The sequence below is a fragment of the Centrocercus urophasianus genome, unplaced genomic scaffold, assembly GCF_019232065.1.
Source record: "Centrocercus urophasianus isolate 14NV4802_14NV808 unplaced genomic scaffold, USGS_Curo_1.0 seq_10, whole genome shotgun sequence".
Taxonomy (NCBI): Eukaryota; Metazoa; Chordata; class Aves; order Galliformes; family Phasianidae; genus Centrocercus; species Centrocercus urophasianus.
In genome coordinates this window covers 53,187,873-53,214,077 of record NW_024884142.1, presented here as the reverse complement: position 1 = coordinate 53,214,077, position 26,205 = coordinate 53,187,873, and the positions used below count along the sequence as shown (strand labels likewise).

The 26,205-nt window shown below is 39.1% G+C and overlaps 1 protein-coding gene across 8 annotated transcripts in view; it reads left to right on the top strand.

Moving 5' to 3' along the window:
• The window catches only part of ARID1B (AT-rich interaction domain 1B), a 288,228-nt gene that overhangs the window by 36,260 nt on the left and 225,763 nt on the right, over positions 1–26,205 (top strand). For all 8 annotated transcript variants that reach the window (XM_042815785.1, XM_042815791.1, XM_042815750.1 and 5 more), the window contains exon 2: positions 10,981–11,121. In XM_042815785.1, coding sequence (XP_042671719.1) covers positions 10,981–11,121 — 141 coding nt within the window. The remainder of the gene's footprint in view (positions 1–10,980; positions 11,122–26,205) is intronic.

Below are 26,205 nucleotides of genomic sequence, written 5' to 3'. Positions count from 1 at the left end.
GGTTTTTTTTTTTCCTTTCTTTCCTTTTTTTTTTTTTTTTCTTCTTTCAAGAAAGCATTAGTACTTCAGAGTCTTTGCCAATATTGGTAGGAATATCAGTGTTAAGGGATAGTACTGTAGGAATAAAATCCTGATCTTAGGCAGTTAATTTATGATCATTCCGCAGAGCATTATACCAGGCTGGTAGAGACATAATCAAATTTTCTTTTCCAGTTGGTTCAGCCAGTCGTTCTGTTTGCCTTAGAATTCCTTGCTGTGGGGAATTTTTAGTGTCCACATGACAAGTATGATTTTGATCTTGCTTTAGTGAAGGAACTAGCAGAACTTAGACTGTACAAATAACTGCATTTGTCACAGAAATTGCTGAAACTAAATTATAGCTTTGGGAGGTTATGCCTTCCGTGTTGACCTCCTATGCTGTGGACACTATTTGGGGATTGATATCCATAATGAGAACAAAAAAGGCTGTAAATCTTTTCTCCTGCTGCATGGACATAGCAAGTTTTTCATGTTTAGAAGGCTGATATCCCGTAGAAAAGTGAACTGGCAATGACTTGCATAACAACAACCTGCTGCTCCAGAGGCTGGCCCAGGAGACAGAGCTAACCCAAACATGTCAATCCCATTAAAAGAAACTGGGCCCAAACCAGAGGAATTCTCTGTTCAACACCAAAAACTGGATGTCTCTTTTGGAATTTCATACCGGTACACTAAATTGAGGTATATTAAGGGCAGCTTCACACCATTAAATCAGAATCTTAGAATGGTTGAGGTAGGAGGGGATCTCTGGAGGTCATCTGGTCCAACAGTCCTGCAGGGTCACTTAGAACAGGATGGAGATTAGACAAAGTTTCTGATGTTCAGAGAGAACCTCCTGTGTTTCAGTTTGTGTCAACTCCACTTGTCCTGGCACTGGCCATTACTGAAAAGAGCCTTGGCGTGTTGTCTTTGCACCTTTCCGATACTTACATTGATGAGCTTCTCTCTGAGGCTTCTCCAGGCTGAACAGTCTCAACTGCAGTCTCTTCATAATCCTTGTGGTCCTTTGTTGATCTCTTTCTAGTAGCTTTGTGTTTCTTATCCTGAGGAGCCCAGAACTGGTGTGACATCACTTGTGCCAGATAGATAGAACACAGAATCACAGACTGGTTGAGGTGGAAAGAGACTTCTGTGTCCGTTTGGTCCCATCTCTGCTCAAACAGGGCTACTCAGAGCAGGGTGCCCAGAACCATATCCAGTTGACTTCTGATATCTGCAAGGATGAAGATTCTATAATATCTCTGGACAGCTTGTACCAGTGATCTATCATCCGCACAGTATAGAAGTGTTTCTTGATGTTAAGATGGAATCTCCCTTGTGTTCCAATTCATTCCTATTGCTTCTTGTCCTGGGATGGGGCTTAGTTGAAAATAGCCTAGCTCATTTGTCTTTGCATCCTCTGTTGCATATCTCATGGTCCCCAAGGCTACCTTCAATCTTCACATCATCAGCAAGCCCCTTCTCATTCATGAGCATGAGATCTAGCAGAGGACCTCTACTTTTTGTCAAGATGTTGTCACTAATGCTGTCACCCATACTGGTCTGATATTCAGTCTTTGCCCCTCATTATCCATTTTTGGGCAGAGCTCCATACTTTTTTCAGCTGTTCTCCCAAATAAAGTTAGCTTTCTCTCCTCACCTTCCCACCCTGCCCTTCCTAAAAAGTCTGTGTCCTTCCTTTGCAATCATTGGAGCCATACCCCCACTTTTCCATGATGTCAACACATGCAGCTGCGCCAACATCTCTTATCTGATCATATTTTTTTCCACGTGCTGCATGCATTTGTGTGCAGGCACTTGAGAGAGGCACCCTGGCATGATGATTTCCCAGAACTGATCTGTGGATTTTTAATGTTACATTCAACTTACTTTTCAAGGAACTTGGAGCCCCAGGAGGATGGAAACTGAAGTTCTGGAACATCAAAAGAGAGATATTAGAATAAGCAAACACATCCATCACCACAGATCTACTCAAATGGACCAGAGTGGAGTAGGGGAGTAGAGAAATAAAGGAGATAATAAGCAGCTGTAGGAGAGCGAGTGCATGCACTGTGAAGGTCCATGACACCCCATAGTGTAGTGAAACTTAACAATTTTGGGTAGGAAGAGAAGAAGGGCGTGAGTTGCTAAAGGTTCACTGTATCACTCCCCGTGGAAAACATTTTATATGCTTCTCTTGCTGTTTTTAAGAGGTACAGTGAAGGGCTCTAAATGATTTCAGATGATTTAGCTCTGATAGCCATTGAACTTCGATATGGCGAGGACAATATTCATCAAGATGGAGAAGCACGTAAGTGAATTAGAAAGCACTCTCCTTCAATCTTGAAAGAGACGGGAAGAAAGAAGGGAAACTCAAGGGTGTGCAAGATGCTGGGGAAGCAGTGGTAAACAAGGCGTGTGCGTTTCTCCTTTTTTCACTGCTGCAATTAAATAATAATATTTGCATTTCTTCCAGCTACCGAGATTGTGTATGAGAAGAAATGTAGAAAGAAAGAGATTTTTCAGTTTCCAATACCTGTGTCGGGCCTGTGTATAAATGTATAAAAATGGAAAATTACTCATGCAGTTAGATTACCTGCTATTCAGATTCAACCCATACCTCTCATTTGCGTTCTTTGCTTTAGAAGATTTGAATGGCACTGCACAGCTTGTCTGAAGAAAAAATTTTGATGCGTGTGTATTTTTTTAAACTCATTTATTTAACCATCAGTTATGAAATCGTGGTCTAGCTGTTGCTGCATTCTGTCCTGCAAAATAAATGGCAAATAGAGGATTTGGGAACCAAAGATTGCTGTAGATGTGCAAGAAGTTCCATAAAATATTCTGTATATGATTAAAAATGAGGTTGAACACAAGCTTTTGTGTTTTTCTTTAGCTAATGGCTGACACTTCATAGGTGAGTTTCACACTATTAATGCTGTGAGGAATAAGGTTTCTTTACACTTATTAATGAAGCACCGTTGGAGACACCGTAGAGATCAGGAAGGCTGGCACTGGTTGCGGCAGTTCTGATGTGCTTTTTAATGTTGATTTGTAAAATGGAAACTTAAGCAGATTACATGATCTCTTTTGTTTTTATCATTAAAAAAAAAAAAAAGGGGGGGGGAAAGGAAAGCAGAGTTATAAGAATAGATATGTGACTCACTTAACAGTGTGTGTGTGTATATAGATGCTATGATTTCTCTGTACTTATAATACAACACACCAAAATAGCTCTTCTGAAAAAAAAAATACTGCCAAGTTTTAATATTCTCTGTGGTATTGGTCTGAAGGGATGGATATAATGATATGGAATTCTGTTGCTAGAGATTATCATATTTTCATCTCTTCCTTTACAAAAAGGACCAAATGTTGTATTAGTACCAACTAAATCAGTGTACAAATCAGCAATACCAATCTCTTAAGTAAGAAAAAAATCTTCCTATTGTTTTTAGATTCAGTTTTTTACTTCTCCCTTGAAACTAATTTTAGCTCATCTAAAACATGCAGACTTTTTTTTTTTTTTTTTTGCTTTTGTTTGTTTGCTGTTTTTAGGGGAAGGTAGGGGCAGGAGGTGGTTCTGATAGTGGCATAGATTTAGCATTTACAGCAGAGGTAGTTTTCATCAATTTCTGACAAGGGAATCAAAGTGTTCTTTTTTGGAAGGCGAGATATTGCTTTTCCTTATAAATGATTGAGTATTTTGTGGTGGTAGTCTTTATTTATTTGGCTCTCATCGTGAAGAATAGCAAACTTATTCAAAACCTCAGTACATCAAAAGTATGTCAATACATAAAACATAAGTACTATTCCATACTACAGTCTATGCAAAAAGCTATGTTAATAAGATGTGAAGGTTGCACAGCTAAGAAGTCAGAAAACATAAATGATAAGATTCCAGCGGCCACATTAACTGAGCCACATTTCACATCCTCTATATTTTATGAAATGTCTTTGACAACATAAATCAGAAATAGAAGGTGCTATATGCGTGCAGCATGGCTCAGTTAATGTTGCTTTTGGAACCGTAACTTCTGTATTTTCTGACTGGAGAAATTTTTAATCATGTAATCTTAGTAGTTTTTTACATTCTGTTTTTTTTATAGTTTCTCTTTTTTTTTGATAGAGAGGAAAATTGCCTGTACTAATAAGGATTAGCTCGCGTTGCTTTTATTTAAACTACAGTATAAGATGGTATATAGAGAGCACCTCGTGACAGGTGTGTATTTGATGGCGTGTACACTGCTCTGACAGCTGGTGTAATCGCATGCTGCTGGGCACCTTTTGAAGAAAAGGGAACTATAGACACGTGTTTGAAGTCCTGTCCTTTCCGTCCTGCACGTTACAGTAGTACAGGCTGTGACTGCATTGCAGACTGCAGCGCAGTGTGAAGACACTCGAGCTGCCTTTTGAAACTAAGTGGCTTGTGTACAGGAAGCATCCTGTCTGCAGGAGCGTGATCCTCCTCATGACCTATTTCACCCTTCAGCAGAGGAAGGTGAATTAACGTAGCATGGATTTTGGTATAGGCTTCTTCCTGTATCTGAGCTGGTTTGCAGATCGGCGTACTGCACTGCAGTCTTCGACATAGACTTACATTTAATGACTCAGCAAAATCTGCTCCCTTGCGCGTTCTGGAGTCAGGATTATTGTGCTGTGACATAAATGTGATTTCTACCCCTTTGTTTTCTGCTTCTGGGTCAGGGTAGGCTCCTTTCAGATCCGATGTTAATATTTTAAAGTCTCTAATAAGATTTTTAAGTTCACACAGAAATGTGAAGGCAGGTAGTCCAGAAAAGGCAGTACCGTGAGTGAGAGTTGTAACCAATGTCTTGTCAGAAGGTCAAAGATAAAAGTGATAAGTAGTAATAGAATGTGCAGACTGTTGAATAAAATGCCTTAGCGTCAGGGTTTCTTACATACTTCTCATTAATAATCCTGACATTAACACAGCTTTTTACTTGATTTCCTTGTAGATTTTTTTTTTGCCGTTGTGAGAAAAATTTGTACGTGCACAAGCACACTGGGGTTGGATGCAGTTCTACAGTGTACTAACTGTGCTAGAGTCTTCACTGCCACTGAATGTGTGCCAAAGGATTTTCCTGTGCTGCAAGCGTGTTCTATTCTCCTCTTACTGTAATGCAGCTAAATGCACTATTCAAGCCTTGTGCTTATGTGAACTTGAAAGTTCTAGATAGGAACTGAATTTGTATAAGTGTGTGAAAGGGTAATTTTCCCTATGACTATTCCTGTTCAAATGTAAGGAGAAATGCCTGGTTTAAATGTATGGGGGAAAATTCTTACATTTTGGTGGATGCTCAACTTTGGACTTTTAAGATTGAAGGGGCAGATATTTCAGAAGGTGACCAGAGTTTTATTTGATGTTTTAATGGGAACTGTGTAACAACTGTTTTATAGTTAGTACTGAAGTCACCCCTGTAAAATTAAGATAATTAAAAATAAATTTGGATATGACATTTTCTTGGCTGCACAAATGTACTACTTCAGTTCTTAGAGTGAATTATAAGGTGCACCTCCCTGGGAATCCCAATTGCTAACCATTTTGTATTTTACCTTCTACGTGATTACAGTGTTACAGTTAATAGGAAAGTGGAATGTTACTGATGATTGCTTCTGAAAACAGTACTTATTTCACAGTGTTGAAGTTTGTTTCACTGTTTCTCAGCAAAGCACATTGTTGCATCAAGTGCAGTCACTACAGTCACCCTTTCCTCTGACTATCTCCTCTCCCATTGGAGTTCTCTTTCTGTAAATGTGGCTTAATGCCACCCTTTGTTCACATTTTTATATTATGAATGTACACTTCAAGTCTAATGAGCTGTGCTGATGCCTGCTTCTGAAGTTGAGCAGGGCCTGCCTTCCTATTTTGAGCACCAGAGAGACTGCAGGTAGAAGCATTGCAATGGCCAGTGCTGCCAGGGCTGTTTCCTTGGTACGTGCATTTCATGTTCATGTTCATGTTCATGTTCATGTTCATGTTCATGTTCAGACGAGACCCAAAGTGGCTTGGTGGAGCTGTTTGTCATAGGGAACATATGTAGTCCCTTCCATTCTTGACTGGACCTAGCCATTAGGATGGCTTAGAAGTGCAGTAGCTGCGTATTGCTGGTATTATGAGTGTACTTGTGCTAACACACTAATTCTGTTACATTTTAATTTTAGAAATTATGAGGACTGTAATGTCATCTAATGGTCCTTCTCCTATGGCATTAGCTATGGATTATGCATGCAAAAATTGCTTAAAACTTCCATTACTATGAAGGCATTTCCTGGACAAAGAATATCTGCCACAAGATCCCTTTTTCAAGCAAGAGTTAAAGATAATGGGATAAGTTGTAGGTTTAATTGGGTTTCACTCACCTCCTCATTCTGTCTGCCATTTTTATTCTTCCTTTCTTCTACTTCTTTCTTCCTTGGCCATCAGACTAGCTTAATCACAGTGGTCAGTCATACTTCTCCCAGAATAATGCTACTTGTACTCTGCAAGTCCAATAGGACACAAAACAATTATTACAGTTTCTGTGCTTGCATAGAGATATATTCAAACTCATTCTCACTGTACCGTCCCAAGAACTATGTCTTACCACAGGTGTGCTGAAGTTTCCCAAATGCTGGTCTGCTGTACTGTGTACATCATAACAAATGTGGGTGTAAGGCAGAAAGGGAGGGAACTATTACCTTAAGAAGAAAGATGATGCTTGGGTCATTCACTCCAGGCATTGTAAGTAATTGGCTTCAGATTTGTTTTGTTCTGGGGAGATTTTAATTAAGCTTCTTTATATGCTGTTTAATAAACATTTGTCCATAAGCGGTATCTTGTGATCCACATCAATAAAGCAGGAGGATTAATTTGCATGTTGTTGTTCGTTATTTATTTAAATAGCCACAGAAATTATACTGAGTGTTCTACTATGGCATTAGTGATGGGTCGCTGCACTGTCTGTATGACATCCAAAAGTATCAGGATTGTTGTGTGTGAGGTTTGGTTGTTGTTGTTGTATTGTTGTTGTTTTTCTTAAAAACAAAACAAAAACCAAAAAGCAAAACATAAACAAAAACTTAGATTGAAAGAACATGGAGGAAAAATTTAATGTAAGTAAGTGATACCTAAGGTCAGAAGGAGAATCCAGTACCGTATTTTATATCACTGTCTGGAAGCAGAACACTAGAGAAAATATTTATAAACTTGGAGCGGTCCCCCAGCTGTTGGCAGTGAAGGTGTTATTTCCCCTTCAGGTTACTTAATTTATTACTGAGGTATCCTGCAGGTCAACGTTCCCTTGCTTTTTTCCCCCTTGCAGGAGAGAAACGCGCTTTGCCAAGAGACGGGTAGAACATGGGGATGGCTGCACTGGGTCAGATCAAGGTTTCATATAGCCTGTATCCCAACTCCAGCAGACACTCTAATTGGATGCGCGGAGAAGGGTTGGAACAAAGCAAGCATATAATACTTCCCCCAGCACTTTTCAAGCCTCCAGCTCTTTTCGGCTCAGAGTCTTCCTGAGCCAGATGTGGCTCTGTATATTTGGTAACCCTCCAAGGATGTATCTTCTCTGAAATTGTCCAGTCTTTGCTGCAGTCCGCATAAACTTTGATCTTTCAAAACATTGTTTGGCAAGAAGTTTAAAACATCAACTACCCCTGTGATTAGAGAACCTTCCTGTATCTCATTCTGAAGTTTGCTTTTTCTAGCTTCATCTAATACCTTCTAGTTGTGGTGGATGCAATGATTTTGTAACTTTCCATTATATTCTCATTTCCTGCTGTCTTTTCTAGTCTTGAAGGGTTCTAGCTTGTGTACCCCCTGTTCCACGTCTTTGATCATTCTCGTTGCATTTCTTGGAACCCTTGCATTTGATCCTTTCTAATAAATCTAAGAAGTCTGAAGAGAGAGATTCTTCCTTTGGAAAGTCATGTTTGTTAATTCGCATCTTCATTCTTGCTTGTACTGGATAAATGAGTGCAAGCCATCAGTTCTTTGCAGTCTTAATTTTCTTTTTAAACTGTTCTTCATTTCTTGCATACCAAGGCATCTCTGAATTAGAGGTTACATACCACCATGTATAATTCACATATTTCGTTCTCAAGTCCAATTAGATGTATGGAGTGCATCATCTTTAGCAGTACTTACTGTTCATTTGTCAGTTTGCTCCATGATTAGTTCCATCATAGTCAGACTCATTCTTTGAGTCACTCATGAAGAGGAATTCCAGCGACTCCCAAGGTTTTTCCACAGTGCATGCTAATGCAAAGCAAAAATAAATAAATTTTAAAAAAAAATCATTAAGCTTTTCTGTGATATCCCTGTTTTCTCTAATCTCCTTGTATACCTTGACCATCACTTGGCACTTCAGACTCTCTGGCAGACCTTCTGCTCCTGACTTGTTTGAAGAAATGACTCACTGCTCCTTTGTTTCCCTTTTCTAGCTGTTCTTCCAATTCCTTCTGTCCTGCCTTATTACATTTGAAGTGCCAGAGTTTACAGTCTTTTTTGTTTTCTACATTTGGGCTTGGTGTTGACTTACCAAAGGATGCCTTTTGATTGTGGAAACCAACTATGAGCCATGCTGATGTCCGTTTGCTCTTCTCAGGTCTTTAATAGGTTGTGAATATTGGTTCTCTGCTTTCCATGTGGTTATTGTTAAGCAGCTTTGATGCTGCCAGTCACATTTTAGTTCTCCTAGCTGTCTGTTCGAGCTTCCTTCTAACAAGCTTTCTCCTTTTTATGTGTAGGTAGACTCTTTGAAGTTAAGAACAACAACAGGAGACTCCTGAGTTTTCATTGTTCCTGTAGGGATGCTCAGTTTTGCTGTGTTGTGGTCACTGATACCTTGTGGTTCTGCAGCTGTAGACTTGGAACAAGATGATTCCTGCAGCTCAGGACTCAGCCAAAAACATTGCCTCTTTGTGCGGCCTTTCTTAGCAGCAGCTCTGTGGAACAGCCTTCAGCACTGATCTCATACTTTGGGCTCTGCGCTGTATTCCGCTTGTTCAGTTTACAGGCAAGAAGTTGAAATCCATCTTCCATTTGCCTGTGATCCTTCATAGCACAATGTTGTCAGTATAGCCATAGTCTGTCCATGCCTGGCAGTCCCAACACTTGTTCGTCCTGATGAGAACAAACTCCAGGCCCCTGCTACTTCAAGAGGTGGAGCTCTGTTTTCCTTAAAGTCTGACTTTGTCATCAGCTGTCTTTCATTTGTATTTGTTTCCTGGGATGATGCAAAAGTGTCCTGCTAATTGACTTCATTTTTGGGATTTGCCATAGGACTTTGGTTGGTGCTTTAGTCTGAGGCTTAATATTCCAGTGATCCAGTTTCTCTACCACTTTCACCCTTTGTGTAGAAGGCAATTTATTGTTGGGTTTACTACTCGTCACCCTGATCAATCTACATCCTGTGTGCCTGTTTTCACTATTTCATTCTTCTCACCAGCTTTGCTCAATAACCCTGAATCTTCATGTCTTCATTTGCAGTAGCATGGTTCATGCTTTTGAACCACATAGTCTTCTTAAGTCATCCCTTCAGTTTAAAAATACTCATTGAAAGGTTTAACATGGTAACACAAACATTTTGGTGAAGTAGTGCCAAAGGAACTGATGTGCAAGGAGAAAAAGTTGGGTTCAAGAGTTGAGTTTAGAAGCTACCAACATGTAGGACTACCAGCTCCTGGCAAAAGTTGTAAAAACAGATGAAGTTGTGATAGTTTAAATAAACCAAACAGCTAAACATGTGTTTAAATTTGACTTTATATTATTATTATTATTGCCCAGTAAATATCACTGTATTGTTGAGTGAATATAGTAAGCTAACTTTAGGTAGAATAGGTATGTGTTTGTGTGTTGAGTAAACAGATTTATCAGAGTATCAGAGACTCAGTGGGAACAATTATAAGATCAAAGCATTTCACAGGCACTCAGGTATTCGAGATATTTGCTTAAGGCAGAGATGTGCAGGACCAATTGGAGATCTATTTCAGTTAGGAGAAATCCTGTGTTGCATGTAGCATTAATGTAAAATAATATAAATAATACTATTGTCTGTGGGAGAGAACAAATACCTAAAATGGGTAATACAGACAGAATTGGGCTTGTTGCATGTCTGCTCTTCTAAATATCTCAAGAAATGTCAATATCTATTGATAGAAAGCTTACCACCTAAACCGCTATAGAAAATTCATATAACAAAATGTAATTGACTTCATTTTGTTTATAACTTTAATTCTCTGTGTGGGGAGGATTACTCAATGTGTAATACATGCACATGTTTGTCCATTCATAGGACTTTTAATGGTTTACTTTATACTGTGCTCTTTTTGGGTTGGTTTGTTGTTTAAAATGATTTATCGTAGTAGGTGTAGGAGAAAGAGATCGAACTTTCTAAAAACTAAGTCTCTCCAAACCCTAAGTTTTTCCTGTAAAGCTTAAATGCTCTCGTACATCTGAAAGCTAAAAACTTGAGGGTTATGGACAAAAAAAAAAATTCACAAAGATGAGTACTTTCTTGCTCTGGAAAAGACTGGTATTTCTCTTTCAGTGTCTGTTTTAGAGTTGTGCTGCTACATCCAGTTCTGCTTTTGGGTCATTGCAGCAGAATGATTCTTCTGTAGATGTGCCTCAATAGTGTACCTATGGAGAGCAAACATTTAAAATAACTGCCTGTGTGTTCTCAGCTTGGACATTATGGGATTGCAATGTTCAGAAGGATGGCGTTTTCCTTGGAAGTCCTCCCTGAAATGGGAGACTAGAGAGAGTGCTTTAGCTTGCTTCTCTTGCTCAGGCAGGAGGATCTAAGAGCTTAGGTTGACTGTTGAGTATGAGATTGGTACGGGGGTGAGGGCTGTAGCTGAGGATTATGCCTCCAGGCTGGTTAGCCTACAGATACAACTGAACTCAGCGTTGTGTCTTGACTCACCATTTGCTTTGCTTGGCTCTCCTAACAGATACCGCCGCAGTATGGTCAGCAAGGCGTGAGTGGCTACTGCCAGCAGGGCCAGCAGCCGTACTACAACCAGCAGCCGCAGCACCTGCCGCCCCAGGCACAGTATCTGTCACAGGCCCAGCAGAGATACCAGGCCCAGCAGGTAAGCCCTGTCCTGGAGCATGAAACGTTCTGTGCGTGGCGAGCAGAGCCTGCCTGACCTCTTTTCAGGATTGTGCTGGTGCAAACAAAATGAAATACACGGAGTCACTCGACATCCTTCCAGAAAGTCTTGGAGGATGCACATGGATGCACACTTTTGGGGTTTTTTTAATATCAGCTTTTTTGAGCGTGGCTGGTATTCATACCCCAGAAACGACTAATTCTGTATTCAAAAACAAATATGGATCAGATGATGGTGGAGCTTGAGGGGGTTTTCTTTTGTTTTGTTTTGTTTTCCCTCACAAAACAGATGTCTTGCACCTAATATGGTCAGTGTTGTTTTGTTCTTAGTATTGGTTCATTTTTTAGGACCTAAAAATCATTTCAGGGCATTTCGCAGCTGCATTATCATTGGGAATTTTCTAAGAGATATTTTTATAATTGATATTACAGCTTTTACTTTGATTATTTACTTTGCCCAACAGGTTAGTAAAAACCCATAATTCAATATGCATTTCAGTTCTTGAATTGTATCTTATGTGCTAGCTATTAGAATTCATTTTAAATGATTCTGTTTTTAACTAAGATCAGAAGTGGCAGTGTCCTAGAGCTTGAGAAATACTTGGATTTTAGATACTGAACAAAATGGACGTTTGTAGCCGATAAAGCTGCATGTGTAAGCTGAGTTCTGTCTGCAGCCTCTGCTCTGTTAATCACAGAGAGCTGGTCTGGAAAGGAAGGATGAAGCTAAAGCTTGCTTGCCATTCTGGGAAATATAAGAAAAGTGAGTTGTGCTCAAGACTGGTATTAATGAAAGCATCAGCACTTGCTTCAGATCACTAGGAGAAATTCGCTCAGGTGTGGCTGATTAAGTTTTTGAATAATGCTGGTATAATGTAGAAATCTCAGTTTGGAATAAAAATATTATGCAAAGTAAACTTAACAAACGATGTTGTAAGTAGCAGTGATGCAGGAGACTCCTCTCCTTTGATTTTAAAATTAAACTGAGGTGATTTCACTGTGTAATTACATGTTAATTTTGCTTCATCTACTTTTTAAAATTCCATTGAGAGTGTTAACTTGTTTTTCATTAAAATGCTGGATCATTTATTAAATAGAATTTTTAATTGTATTTGTGATATTCTTGTAAATGTTATATCTTTTCATCTCTTGTAGGAGTCAGCTATAGGTAACTGACTTCAAGTTATAATGGACTCAGTTATAGGCAACTGACTTCAAATATTGTACTTGACTTCAATTTTCTCCATTCTTAGTTTGGCATTAAATGCTTGAATTGTCTATAACTTGAAAGTAATGTTCATAGGCATCTTGGTAAAATCTTAGTAGATGAATTCTAAGTAATACAGCCTGTGAGAGAGAAGAAAAACAGCTCTTCTGGTCTACATATCACAGTTTGTGAAATTGAAGTAGGTTTGCTGCCTTGGACGCTTCTTCGTATTTTAAATACTGTCAGTTGAATGGATTGAGTATTTTAGTTTAGAGGTATAGAATGCATGCTGACTATACAGGACTTATGAAATAACAAGATACTGATAAATCTGCTGATATTCATCCCAACTTTTGTTGTTGTTGTTATCCTAGACTGTGAAGTGAGAGTTTGTGAAGTGGAGAGTATTGTAGAAGAGCAGGAATCATAGAAGAGGGTAAAGGCAAAATGGGAATAAAACCTCCCATATGGTACAGACTTCAGGGATATTAGATGAAGAAGAAAGCAGGGAGAGATTCACAGGTAGAAGATAGCAGCCTTGTTGTATCCAAACTACTGCTCTGAGGATCTGGTTGTCTAAATCCAGGCACCAAGCATGAAACTGTGGTCTCTGCATTTTTGCCTGAATCTGCAAGTGCAGATTGTTGGTAAGGAGTAATGACACAGCATTGCATTTGGTAATCTTCAGTCTGGGAATGACACCTGAAATTTTTCATGGCATGCAAATGGCTTTGATTATCCTGTTCAACTTCCTGTTCAACAGTAATGTTCAACTTCCTTTAAATGCTGGACTTCAATCCCTGAATTACACAGGCTTTTCCAGGAGTTTTTATGTGTAGATGCAACTATTTCATATAAAAGTAAAAATCTAATGTAGTTATTTCACAGAATCACAGAATGGCCAAGGTTGGAAGGGACCTCAAGAATCATGAATCTCCAACCCACCCACCACATGCAGGGCAACCAACCTCCCCATTTAATACTAGACCAGGCTGCCCAGGGCCCCATCCAATCTGGCCTTGAACACCTCTAGGAATGGGGCATCCACAACCTCTCTGGGCAGCCTGTCTCCAGTTCCTTGTTTTAATATTAGTTTCATATATTCTAATTTAAAAATAAATTATAAAAACATACAATGTCAGTTGCACCAGTTAGTGTATTTTGATTTCTCTCCTCGCTCTTAAAACACCATTTCCTGTTTATCAAATACTGTCAATTAGAAAATGCGAGGCAATCTCAATCTTACAAGGACTAATTATTAGTTCTTAACATTAGTTCTTAACATCCTTAGTTCTGTTCTTCTTTTTGGCTTGCAAATGAATTTAATTCCTGTCTTCTGTACTCTGCTAACCGCTTTTAAAAAATCTTGGTTCTTGTTGCTTATTGTGATCAAAATTGGCATTAGCAAGTCCTACTACTGAATTGCACCAATTCTGAGGAATGTACAAGTTGATACGTTCAGCGTGTTGGCCTTGAGAAGGGAACATGGCCTCTGAAGACATTTTTGCGACATACTGGCTAGTCGGAATCATAGGTAAGCTGTAAACTACAAGTATTCATCCTAGAGACTATGACCAATAATAAAGAAGTAGCTCCTGAGAGCCTCATCTGTGGCTTAGTACGTTATTATCCAGAGTGTTCTACAAAACAACAAAAAAGGTTGTCTTTGCCTCCAAAACGTTTACAGCTTAAAGATTAAATGTGGCAACAGATGAAGTTACATCAGTAAGGAGGTATGAATAAAAGGACAGTGCTGCTCAAGGTAGCTAGTAACATGAAAGGCATTCATTTAGTTGACTGTCATATTAGGATATTCCTTTCATTCTGTTGCTACAGTGGAAAACTGAATTTGAAGACCATTTACGTGGTTCATGATCTATTCCTTGAATGATGCCCAAATGCTCATTAACTTTAAAATGAGGTATTCTTTTATTTCCCAGTCTTGGAAAATGCTTACTATGATTGCCTGCCTTCTTGACAAGGAAAATGATTTTGAAGAGAAAAAAAAAAAAGTATTAATTTAGGAAAAAGAATACAATTATTGTGAACGATTATTGAAGTTTGGGTGGCACAAAGTCTTGCAGTTAGAAACAGGTAAACAGAAATTATTTTTCACTCCACGTTATGGTCAGGGAGAAACACGATTTGTTTGCTTCTAGGTACTGAGGTAGGAGAAAATGCCTAAGAGGATCCTTCTCATTCACTTGCTGTCAGAAAAAAAAGTTGCACACTCTACTCTCCTCAAGACATATAGATTGACTGAGCTGATTAGAAAATTCAATTACGAAACTTTTAATAAGTCTTAACTGATATTGAAGTATTCTCAAATGCAAATAAGAGTATGCCCTGTGCAATTTGATCAGCTTTCCTGACTCAGTCTGTGTAGGCATCTGTGAATCCTATTCAGTTCCTTACAGACTGAAAGTTGAACTTGCTTGGAACAGGAGCATTTGTGAGTTGCAGAAGTTTAATGTCCTATTTCAGGGTAAATAAGCCATCCCCGTGACTACATACTTTGAGATGGAAGTGTAATTCAGCAGGTTTTACTTCCAGATAACAGAGTCCAGACTAGAGAAAGGGGACTGCTCAGTAATTTGCCTTCTTTTTCCTACTGTATTTTCTGTTTCCCTTGTAGGCTTATGCCAGTGTGTTTGTTTTGGAGACTATCAAACTGGAAGTAGGGTTTATTCTGGGTTGATGGTGGGCTTTTATGTGCCACCAGTTTCATTTTATGTGAAATCCTGCAGTGTGTTGAATTGACTATTTTATTATGTGAAGAAAACTGATACCAAGTTTCATACAGATAATGTTGTATTTTTGCACTATTAGAATGTGAGTGAGCTGCTGCAGTCAGGTATAATTCTTTGTGTTGTGCCTTTGAATTGGTTCTCATCTCCATTTCTCACGTACTGTGGATGTATGAGGCTATTGCTCCTTTTCTTTGACTCACTTGGATGCAATATGCAATCTTGTCAATAAAAGTAAACGGATAAAATAATTTCTGGGTCTGCTCCAGCGACTAGTGGCTTCTCATTCTTGAAATAAATATAGAGAGGAAGAAGGAGAATGGAATTTATTTGAATGTTTAAACTATAAGTTGTTCAGATCTTTGTAAAATGGATCGCTTGGTGGCAGAAAGGAAGTTTCTTAAGGGGTGATTTGATACTAATACTGGCATAGTTTATTACACAGCTGTATTGTAAGCCAGACTCAGTCATCTCCTCTTCATATCAGGACCTGCTGTGTAAAACACATTAAAGGAAGAGCTTTATTTTTAAGCATATTTATTGAAGGAGCATCAGATTCATTGATCATTAGATATTGCCAGTAGATGTAGGTATTTCCGTGCTTTTTAACACTTTTTTTTTTAACCTTTAGTGCTCTTTAAAGGAAAAAAAAGAGAAGGATGTGTTATACTACTAGAGTGTTGCCCTTGGCAGGGTTTTTCATCTTGAAATAGCATATAAATGAATAAACGCTTCAGCTGTTTTCGCAGTTTTAAATCTTTTGCTATAACTAGTAGTGCTGTTTTTTTCTCAAGGATGTAATGTAATCGCAAGCTTAAACTGTCATCATTAAACATTATTTTGTTAAGATAGTTTGATGTATATTTTGGGTTATTATACTTTCCAAGTAGCTTTGAAATGGCTGTGTTATATATTGTTTTATGTAGCATGTATTTGTATGTACTGAGAAAGGATCATACCTTACAGATCTAATATGTTGTTCTATGAGTTGGGACCCTATCATTTTATTTTTTTTTTGACAAAAAAGCAGAACTGAAAAAATAATTATGATCTCAACCTTGTTAGAACAAAAATTGTGATTTTATTCTACATCCATTACTGTTATCCTGAAGTCATCTTTTGTTTGAAGCATTCCTGGAAGCTTTCTTCTCACTGATTTTCAGGTTGGAGCAAAAATTATGCTGATCCTTGTTCTCAAAGGCAAGTATCAGACTGAAAGGAGAAAAAGGTGTGGCAGATCCTTAACGTGGATCAGGTGCTTGAACCTTTATGCAGCATTGCTCTTCCTGGTTAAGTGTGCACAAAGAGCTATGTGTGTGTCATTTTAAACCATTCCTTTGTGGTTACTGTGACTTTTTAAGAAATGCCTTAAAGGAACAGCCACGTCCTTCAGGCTCATTTTAAATAAAAGGATAAAATGTTTTATAAACAAGCAAACAAACAAGATGCCCTTGCTAACACATTTTATTTAAATAAGTTCTAAAAGCTGACCCAAACCCTAGAGCTTACAGTGGAGAGCCATCTTTCCCATCTGTGTTAACTCAATGCTCATGTCCACTGGGCAAAGGGAAGAGAAATCATAGAATTGCAGAATGATTTAGGCTGCAAGGGACCTTAAAGTCCGCCCAGTCCCAACCGCGCTGCCATGGGCAGGGCTCCCCCCACCACCTCAGGCTGCCCATCCAACCCGGCCCTGAGCACCTTCAGGGGTGGGGCACCACAGCTTCTCTGAACAGCCTGTGCTGGTGCCTCACTGCCCTCTGAGTAAAGAATTTGCCCTTAACAGCTAACTTAAATCTCCTCTCTCTTAGTTTAAAGCCATTTTCCCATGCCCTATCTCTGTTTGCCCATGTAAATGCATTAACACACACGTGCCTCGCTTGGGCAAAGACCCCAAAGACTCTCCAGAAGGAAGCTCTATCCTGTGGGGTCGCAGATATTGTGTGATGTGGTATCCTGTGTGGATCAGCACATTCTTCCAGTGCCCTACGGACAGCTTTCTGCACATAGAAAGCAGGAGTCAGAGCAGGATGGGGGGGACTGCTTTCTTCTGCTGAGGCCCGCACGCGACAGACCTGTGTGCCCTTCAGGAGTAACCTTGTGCAGAGAGCCCAGGCTTAGGGCCACTGGGATGGGAAAACAGCAATGGGGTGTTGCTCTGAAGGCTGCTACGAGAGGCCATACATTGGACAGATCTCTTGTAGGAGCCATGTTGTTCTTCATAAAATGTTTGTTTCAGTACTAATGACTGGAATAAATTGACTTGGTTCTGTTCAGGGGGCTCTGAGAGCCATAAATCTCAGGTCTGTTTCTGAACTGGCAGCATGGTTTGAGCTGGTCTCAGTCGGCAGCCTGAGACTGTTGTGGAAATGTTCCCTGCGGACATCTGTTTGTAGCGCTGAGTCAGTGCAAGGTGGGACAGAGACAGCATTACCCCCGTTTGAAACAGTCTTTGAAAATGTGAACAAAATGTGAAACTAATTAATCTGTTTTCATGTCCAAGCTGTATGACTGTCATGAAAACAGAACAAACTGTATTGTGGCAAAATGCGTCAAATTATTGAAGTGATTTTGGTACCATGAGGATGAAGTTTTGTTTTCCAATTTCACACGAGCTGCTAAAGTTCCTTTAACAGTGAAATAAGCAGCACAGTAATTAATGCTGGCAAGCTGTTTTGGGGTGTAATAGTACAAAAAATGCCATTGTTGTAAGTTAGGAATAATAGCGTAGCATGCAAATATCAAAATACATTAGTATTTTTTATATATGGTAAGAACACAGATAGTTCTCAACGAGTACAAATTAAAGCTTTATACCTAAACTCAATTATTCTTCTTAATAAAATCCCCACTCTTTTATTAGAAACTGACACAAAATTAGCATTCCACTGCACCATAGTTCAGTCTGACCTCCTGCAGAATTTAGACGTGGGGCTTACATGTAACGTGCAGCTGCCCAAGGCTTAAAGTTATAATAAGGATTGTTTGTCCTTCTGTCCTCTAACTCTTGTGTTGTACTCATCCACCACTAGATGAGTGGCTGCTCTTAGGATTTGTTGTGTTATGAACCACAGGAAATCTGGAAAAGATCACGCCTGTGTGTTAAATTGACGTTTGCTGCCAACCATGTAGGAAAGCATTCTTTGTGAATGTTGGCTATTATAGTTATATGAGAACCCATAAGCAAGTTTAATGTTCAGAAGAGATTGGTGCCTGCCATCATGAACAGCAAGTGGCAACTGCGTCTTGTGCACCATAAATCCTTCATGGCTTCCGTTCTCTTCACGGCAGAGGTGTCTAGTGCCTCTTTGCATGCTGTTCTGAAATGCTGGGCTTATTTTCTGTTTAAAAGTAGTAATTTTCTTGCCAAGGTAGAAAAAAAAATACAAAGAAGTTATTCCTTTAAACTATTCAACCCCAAATCTCTAGCTTTAAGAACTCTTATTTCTGTTGGATCTTTGTTGGTTGGCTTGTACAAGATAGATCTGAGAGTGCATAGCAAGCAGAGAAATCTTGGACAAGCAAGTGGCTGGGTCTAAGTCATCATACATTACTATTCTATAACTACTTCTCCTTTCTTTTCCAGCTTCCTCTCCATGGGGCCTGAATTTAGAGTCATGGAAGAAAAACAACCAGTATAAGTTCTTTTTTTTTTAATAAAGACATCTGCCTTGGTACACTGAGCACTTTGTTGCTAATCTGCTTTAGGGATATCAGACAGATATCAAAAATCGGGATACAGCTTTGATTTTTGTATCTGTAATGAAACTTGGATAGACTTGTGAGGAGGAAGGAGTGGGGAAGCAGGATTTCAGCGATAGGCTTCCAAACTCACACATCAGCATTCAAATCTTGACTTCCAGGCAAGCTACCAATGTCCAAACCTCCAAAAAAAAGTAGCCTCTTTACCTTGCTAAACAGTGCTGTGATTTAAAAAAAAAAAAAGGAAAAAGAAAAATTTAGGAACAGTATTTGTACATAAAGTTAATTTTTACCTTTTTATTTTTTTTCCTTTCTTAAGTGTGTAATGTTTTCGGGAACAGCAAATGACGTTTGAACTGGTATGCATTCAATGAATGCTTAACTGATGTCTTTGCCAGCTGGTCTAATTTTTGCTTTTATAAAGTCTTATCTTGTAAGCATGATGCTATAGTAACACCAAGTTAGTGCTGAGCCTGTGGCTGTTTATCTCTGGCTGAGCTTACTTAATCAGCCCAGGAGTTTGGTGAAACTGTGACTCCTGCTGAGCTACATCTTCTCCCATTGGTGGGAATAGCTGCTTGTTGTCCATCTGGGGAAGGTGCTGTTTGTTCTGTGCAGTTTGTCTCATTCCAGGAAGAGTGTCAAAACCCTCTCTTTTTTTCCCTAGTGGTTTGTATCTCGATTTATAATTGGTGTTAATTTTTCAGACTTGGAGAATTTTTTTATTTTTTGTAGTTCTGAACTTGGTAAGCATGTATCACAGCTCATTGGCTTTTAAGATGAATGATACAGAGGCCCTAGTCCTGATCAGGGATTTTTTTTTGTTCTTGTACTGAAATGAAGTTAGTGCACAGTATCGTCAAGAACCACAGGCAATATGAGCCTCCTCTTTGCTAAACTGGGGAAAGAGCAAATTAGTCTGGGGGAAGAGGGAAGTCTTAACTCCTGTTCTCTACTTCTTTGTAAGCAGTCAATTGCTTGCATGCAATGAGTTTGTAGGTTCAGTGAACAGTAACAAAAAATCTCTGCAGCTCAAAAGCAGCTCCTATTTTTTACCAACTCAAGAAAGTAGTATTTATAAGTAAATAATCCTGAATGGAAAGACTTCTCACCTCAGCTACAAAAACTTATGTGAAATCTGTCAGGGATTTGGTATGTTCTGTGTAGAAAAGTGTGTTCCGTCTTTTTCAAGGTTACAAATATATAGTGAGATGCACATGCGTAAATGTGCTTTTCAGTGTTCTCAAATCAGTTAGTGGTTTGGCTTTGATCCACAGAATGGTAGTATTGTTGTTGTTACAGTGGTATTGTTTAAAGTTTCTAAATTCCGATTTCTTTCAGTATTTAAATCACAGAAGGTTAATTAAAGCAGTTCTTTATTCTACAACTGCTTGGGAATATTAACCTCACAAAGCCTGCATTAAATCACTGAAGTGATAGAATTGCATTTGCTTTATAAAATAACCTTACAAGAGCAAAGACAAAGCCATTTATAGTTCAATGCCATTAACTGCTTGGCATTTAGATATTAGCGTAGGAGTCTATTAATTAACTTGATAGTAAAACTCTTGGAATGCAGACTGATAAAAAAACTATTTTGTTTTAGGAGATGAGTGATCATGACTAGTGTTGTTCCTCTTACAACTCTCCTTATTATTAAATGAGTATTTTACTGTTATTCTGAGATCAAAATTAATATCCCAGAAATAATTTTATCTGTACCTTTGAAACTTGGTTGTAAGTTAACCAGAATAGTACGTTTTTCAAAAGTTACCTGATCACATAATAACCATTTACTTTATGATCCATTAATCTAATGGGTGTTCATAGACAAGTGTGCATATGCAAATGTTTATAATGTAAGTGCGCAAACCCTGTTCTAAGAAAAAAATTGAAATATAATTGAGACAGTACAGTGAATTAAGTAATGAAGTTATGAAGTCTGAAAATCTATGTGATTTATTTTTCTGTAAGAGCAATGTATATTCCAAATTTTAGTGGTCTTGTAAATTGTACCTTACGGTCAGTTGCAATGCAGCAGTGTTCTTTTATGGTCTTTAAATTAACACATATTATTTTCCTCAGAGGTGGGGAAAATAAGTGTGTTAATATTTCCTGGCATAAAACTTACTACCGTATTTCTTCACTGCTCATATTTTCTCTAGTATGCAGATATGTTTGCAGTACAGACATTCGGTTTATTTTTTGCATTTTGAGTTGGGATTCTGTTGCTAAGACAATGTTATCTGAATATAGGTCAGCATTTATGTTATGTTCAGACACAGGGAAGGAAGTCCATTCCAGTACTTCCCTTTTACTGCATTTCTATTACAGTGCAATTTAGAACAGCTTTTGGAATACTGTTCCTCAGTAATCAGGTGACGGAAAAGTCCAGCCTCATCCTCAGACTTCTCCCTGATGGCTGAGTACCCATCTACAACCTGTCTTTTGCATACGTATTTTTAGATAAAAAATGAAATGTAGGTATAAAGGGTTTATGGTTTTTGGCTCTCTGCCTACAGAGTTCACAAAGGTCTTGCTTTGTCATTTTCACAAAGAGAGATTCTTGTTCTTATATTTCCTAGAAATCCTTTGCCAACATTTAGTGAATGTCACAGTTTTGGTTTGATTTTTTTTGCTTTGTTTTTCATTGATGTGTTAAAGACCAGTGGTCTGGTCACAGAAGAGGTTTAAGTTTTCACAATTTGCTCTCCACATCCTCCCGTTCTTGGCTACTCCCAACAGCAGCCCACTTGGGAATACTCTGTCTTGAAAACGCTGTGGTTGTGGTGATGGTGTTGAAGGCTTTTCTATCATAAAGATGAAAGAAATAGTTTGCTTGTGCTGGCCTATACTGTTGTGTTGTGCAGTCCATTGAATTGCTTCTCTTGCTGGATGCTTCCACCTTTAAACTGTTGTTCTCTTTCTGTAAGTTTCTGCACACTTTCTACTCCTTGGAGTAGAACTGTTCCATGTGGTGGCTGGATTTAAGGGTTCTTGTGTTCGTATGGTCCTCTTTTTCCACAGTCTGCAGAGCTAGAGAGGACAGTAATGTAGTTAATGCTCTGCTTCCAGCAGCCCCAAATGTGCCATGCTAACCCTCTTACATTTCAACAATTTCAGTCAACCCAGGTAGTAGGTTTGGGCTGAGAAAACCCTCCATGCCAAAATTACTACAGGCTTTTCATCTTAATTTCGGTTCCGTTTCTTAGGATTCTTCTGTTGTTGAACAGTAGTCAAACCTCACGCCAGTCATTTCTTTTAAGAGGCTCTGTGGTGGAGTACTAGGGAAAAACCCGATGCACTAACTAGTGTTAGACAGGTGTTGCCTGTAACATAATATAGGCGTATATTTAGGGAAGGAAAACAAACAAAAGAGCAGACAAACAACCAGAGCTCTTCATCATTCCCTGTTTGATGTGACCACATTGTAATGTTGTCAGTGCTGCTCGCAACTCTTCCTTACAGAGTCGCAGGTTTTCATGAGCCTTCGGGTAAAGTCTTGGTTCATAAAGATAGGCCCCAAAGAAAATGCTGCAAAGATGTTTCTCAGCCTGAAGCACGGAAGTCCTTTCTCTGGGTCCCTCGCTCTGTTTGCCTGGAGGTAGCAGCTGCTCTCAGTGCAGCTTTTCTCTTTATTCCGTAAGCTGGCTGCAGGATTTCAGCTTGCGGTAAGCTGCGGGCAGTCCCCTGACCTGGTTTCTGCCAGCCAGCCGTATGCTCCCAGAGCCTCCTCCGCCCCAACAGGCGTCTGGGGATGGCTCTTGCCCACTTCAGCCCTCCATTTGCTCCACTTGCTGCTCCACTTCAGCCCTCTATTGCTTTCAGCTCGATCTTGGGTTCACAGCGCTCCTCTGGGGCTGGCAACCCCCTTCAGTGCCTTGGGCCTGCTGAAGAGCTCAGAGCATTAGGAAGGACAGGGCAGGGCACCAAGTGGCAGAGACTTCGTGTGGTGGTTCGTCCTGAAAGAAAGAATAGGACACATGAAAGATGCCAGCACTCTTTTCTTTGTTCATTCTTCTTTTAAGTATAGCTTTGTCACTTAAAGGATGGGCAGGGAAAGGAAATAGTGGGTGTAGAAAATGAAAGCGTGATTGCATGGTCTGGTCTTGTATGGTTTTTTAGGAAAAGTTCAAAAAGCTCTGTAAACATGAGAAAATTCATGGAAATAAAATACTTGCTTTACCGAAGTTATATTTGTATTTCCCAGATTACATCTTCAGGTTTGCTATCATCTCTTTATTCACACTTGAATTTTACGTCTGTAGAAAAAGGAGAAGCTCTACTGTTGTGGTTTTTTTTTGCCTGTAAATTAAAAATTGAAAGCCATTTATCAGGCTATGCAATGTGAAAGTCACATTCTAATACAAACATCAAACTTGGGGTGTTTTTTTTTCATGTGGAATGTTACAAGTATGAGAGAAGAAAACTAGAAGAAATGTCTTGTTTCTGATTAAATCCACTACTGATATGCTCTGTGATCCGTGGAATGCAGCAGTGGGGGAAGGAGAATAGCAAGATAAGGGTTTCAGAGAATGATTTCATCTTCGAGCTCTTCCTGCATCACTAGCTTAATGTGGCTCCTGGAGGCCATATAGACAAGACGTATGTAAAAACGGACTAGAATGTTTAGGAAGAGGGACTCATCTTTCATGTTAGTTGTCTCAGATTACCTGATATGTGACTTAAACTAATCTGTCCAAACAAATAACTTCCTTCCTCTAGGATGAGGGACGCTATTTTTGACCCTGTGTGTGTTCAGTGCATTTTCAGTGTATTCTACTGGGAAAAAACCTTCCATAGTTAAATAGTCTGAGTTTCTAATAGCTTCTTGAGTAGATGGCATACGGACTTAGCCTTAATCATGTATTTGCTTAATTAAGGTAACTATAATTTGTAACAGTTGAGGCAAGAAGTACTTTTTTTTTTTCTTTTTCTCTCCTGTGTCTTGAGGCTTAGCTTGGTTGTCATTCTGTGTTAACGGGGATCATGAAGGGAAAAAAATGATGTTCCCATTGTAGGTTATATTTGAATTAGCTTAAAAAAGTGATCTAGGAAACAGTAAGTTGTCAGAATGCAAGTGAAGATATCTTAGAAGAGATGGCATTAATTACATTGGGGAAGATTGGGAAGCTGTCTTTCTGATGATGACTGGTCTGCATCTCAAGTATCCAAACTAGCAGGTTTTCCAAATTTCTTCAGGTACTCACTGTACCTCAGGACAACTGTCTTCATTCTGGTGGTGGTAGCGGTTTGGCTTGAAAAGATCTAGGTATTCTGATAATGAGCAGAGTTTATTTCAGCACCTAAATATGCACTGTTATGCTGAAGGAGATTACTGTATTGCACTTGTAATCAACCTACAGTGGTTTGGTGGTGTGGCACCTACCAAGCCTTTCTTTCCTGGCGTCACCTGTTTTTTCTGTGCAGTTAAGAGACTCGGTTGCTGACTTGAACACAGTGCTCTTCAGCTGCAAGATACCAGTTTCCTTTTCTCTAAGGCTTTAGTTGTTTTCTATTTTTCCCCCCCTTTCTGACTCATTAACTTCAAAGTTCAAGGCACATGGATGTATTTCTTCTTGACCCAGGATCTTCTGCAGGAATCCATCTATGCCCCGTAGGACCTCTGCAGACCATCTGCCTGGCATTCAGGTGAAGTTCTCTACTTCTTTGTCCTTTGTGGACCATTTCCCACAGGGCTGCATTCTGTTGCCTGCTTCCATGAACTTCAGTGTTGCATGTGCCCCAGGCAGAACATTTTTTCCTGAGTGCAGTCCAGCCTTACCTGCAGTATTCCTCTAACAGGTTGGCTGTCCTTTGCTGCTTTTCTTGTGCTGTCAAACAGTGAGCAACTTGGGAGTTGATGTTTTAGGTATTAGGATTGAGCTCAAGGTTGGTTGTATAGGGATATAGTACCATTTAGGTGAGGAATATTTTTTTTATTGTAGCTTTTTGCATGAGGATGAAAATAAAAAGAAATGTCTTGATCTTTATTTAATGACACAGCACACAAGGATACTTTGGTAAGTGATAACAAGGTACGTCTTTCTATAGCCATTAACAAATCACTTGCCTTTTTTTCTATTCCATAGTGTCACATCAGAGATGAGTAAAATAATCTTATATGGTAGAGCTGTATATTTATCTTGAGTGTTTAACTGAGCCCTGAGCTCCATTCTCAGGTGGTGTGGGGGGAAAAAAAAAACCACATTTGGTTTCAATTTTGCTGTTGTCACATTGCTGTAGAATTCAGTGCTCTCATAGTTGAAGTCTTCTACGGATAAACTAAAAAAAGAATACAAGCACTAGCATAGTTTTTAATGAGCTTTTGAAATGTAAAGAGTACTATATATATATTCCATAAATTATTTTGCTTCAATTTAACCGTCGTGGTACGTACCTTCCTGAGTGGCCATGTTATTCCTCTGCAGTTTGCTGCAATAGAAGTGGATGAAGCCTGAGTGATATTTCTCACTCAGCCTTTCTTTAAATGTGGTTTCCCTGAAACGTTAATGATTTTACTATGTTTTCATTACCCATTGAAAAAAAATTCAAACTGTATCATAATTAGATCTTATCTCTTTATCAGAACTTAAAACAAGTGTGTGTTTCATCTACATGGCTTTGCACATTCCTAGTGCTACATTCATTCAGTTTTGCAGAGAAAACATAGAAGTGTACAGATTCAGTTTTTTTAAACTAGGTCCAGCTAGAGATCAAAAGCGTTACACTAATTTTGCTCATCACAAAGGGAAAGGTTGTCTATCTGTGGCTGTCTCCAGAAGGTTGCTGTGCAGTTGGCTTTAGCTGCAATTTGGTGGCTGGTAGAAACACCCAACTTTCCCAGGCCAGTCCTGCTCAATGAACAAAGCTGGGAGGCAGGGAGTTTGTCTTCGGCAAGCTTTAAGTTGCGCCTTTTCACAGAGTGACCGTGTGAAGACCCAGCACGGTAAGATGTTGGTACCCAGCTACAAGACTGGGGAAAGTAAGAACAGGAGTCTTTGATGTCCCTGCAACCCACTTGAAACCTCTGGCTTAGTGACACTCCATACCAGAACTAAAGACAGAAAGTTTAAAAAATAAATACAATATCAGAGAGCAAGAGCTAAGAAAATACCTTTCTCTTTCTTCCTCATCATGAGGATACACATCAGGAGCTCCATACACCACTGCAATATGTAGCCCAAGCTAAAAATACATGTGAGCAAGAGGTAAATAACTGGCTCTGTGGATGATAAGGAGTTGGTTATTGTTATTGTCCATAATCATACAGTGATTATCAGTGATTGATATCTGGACAACTTAACCAATATTTAGGCTGTGTATACACAGGCATATTCATTTTTTTCCTTCTTCCTTCTTTTTTTGGCTTACCTATTTCACAGTATAAAGATTTTTTTAAAAACAG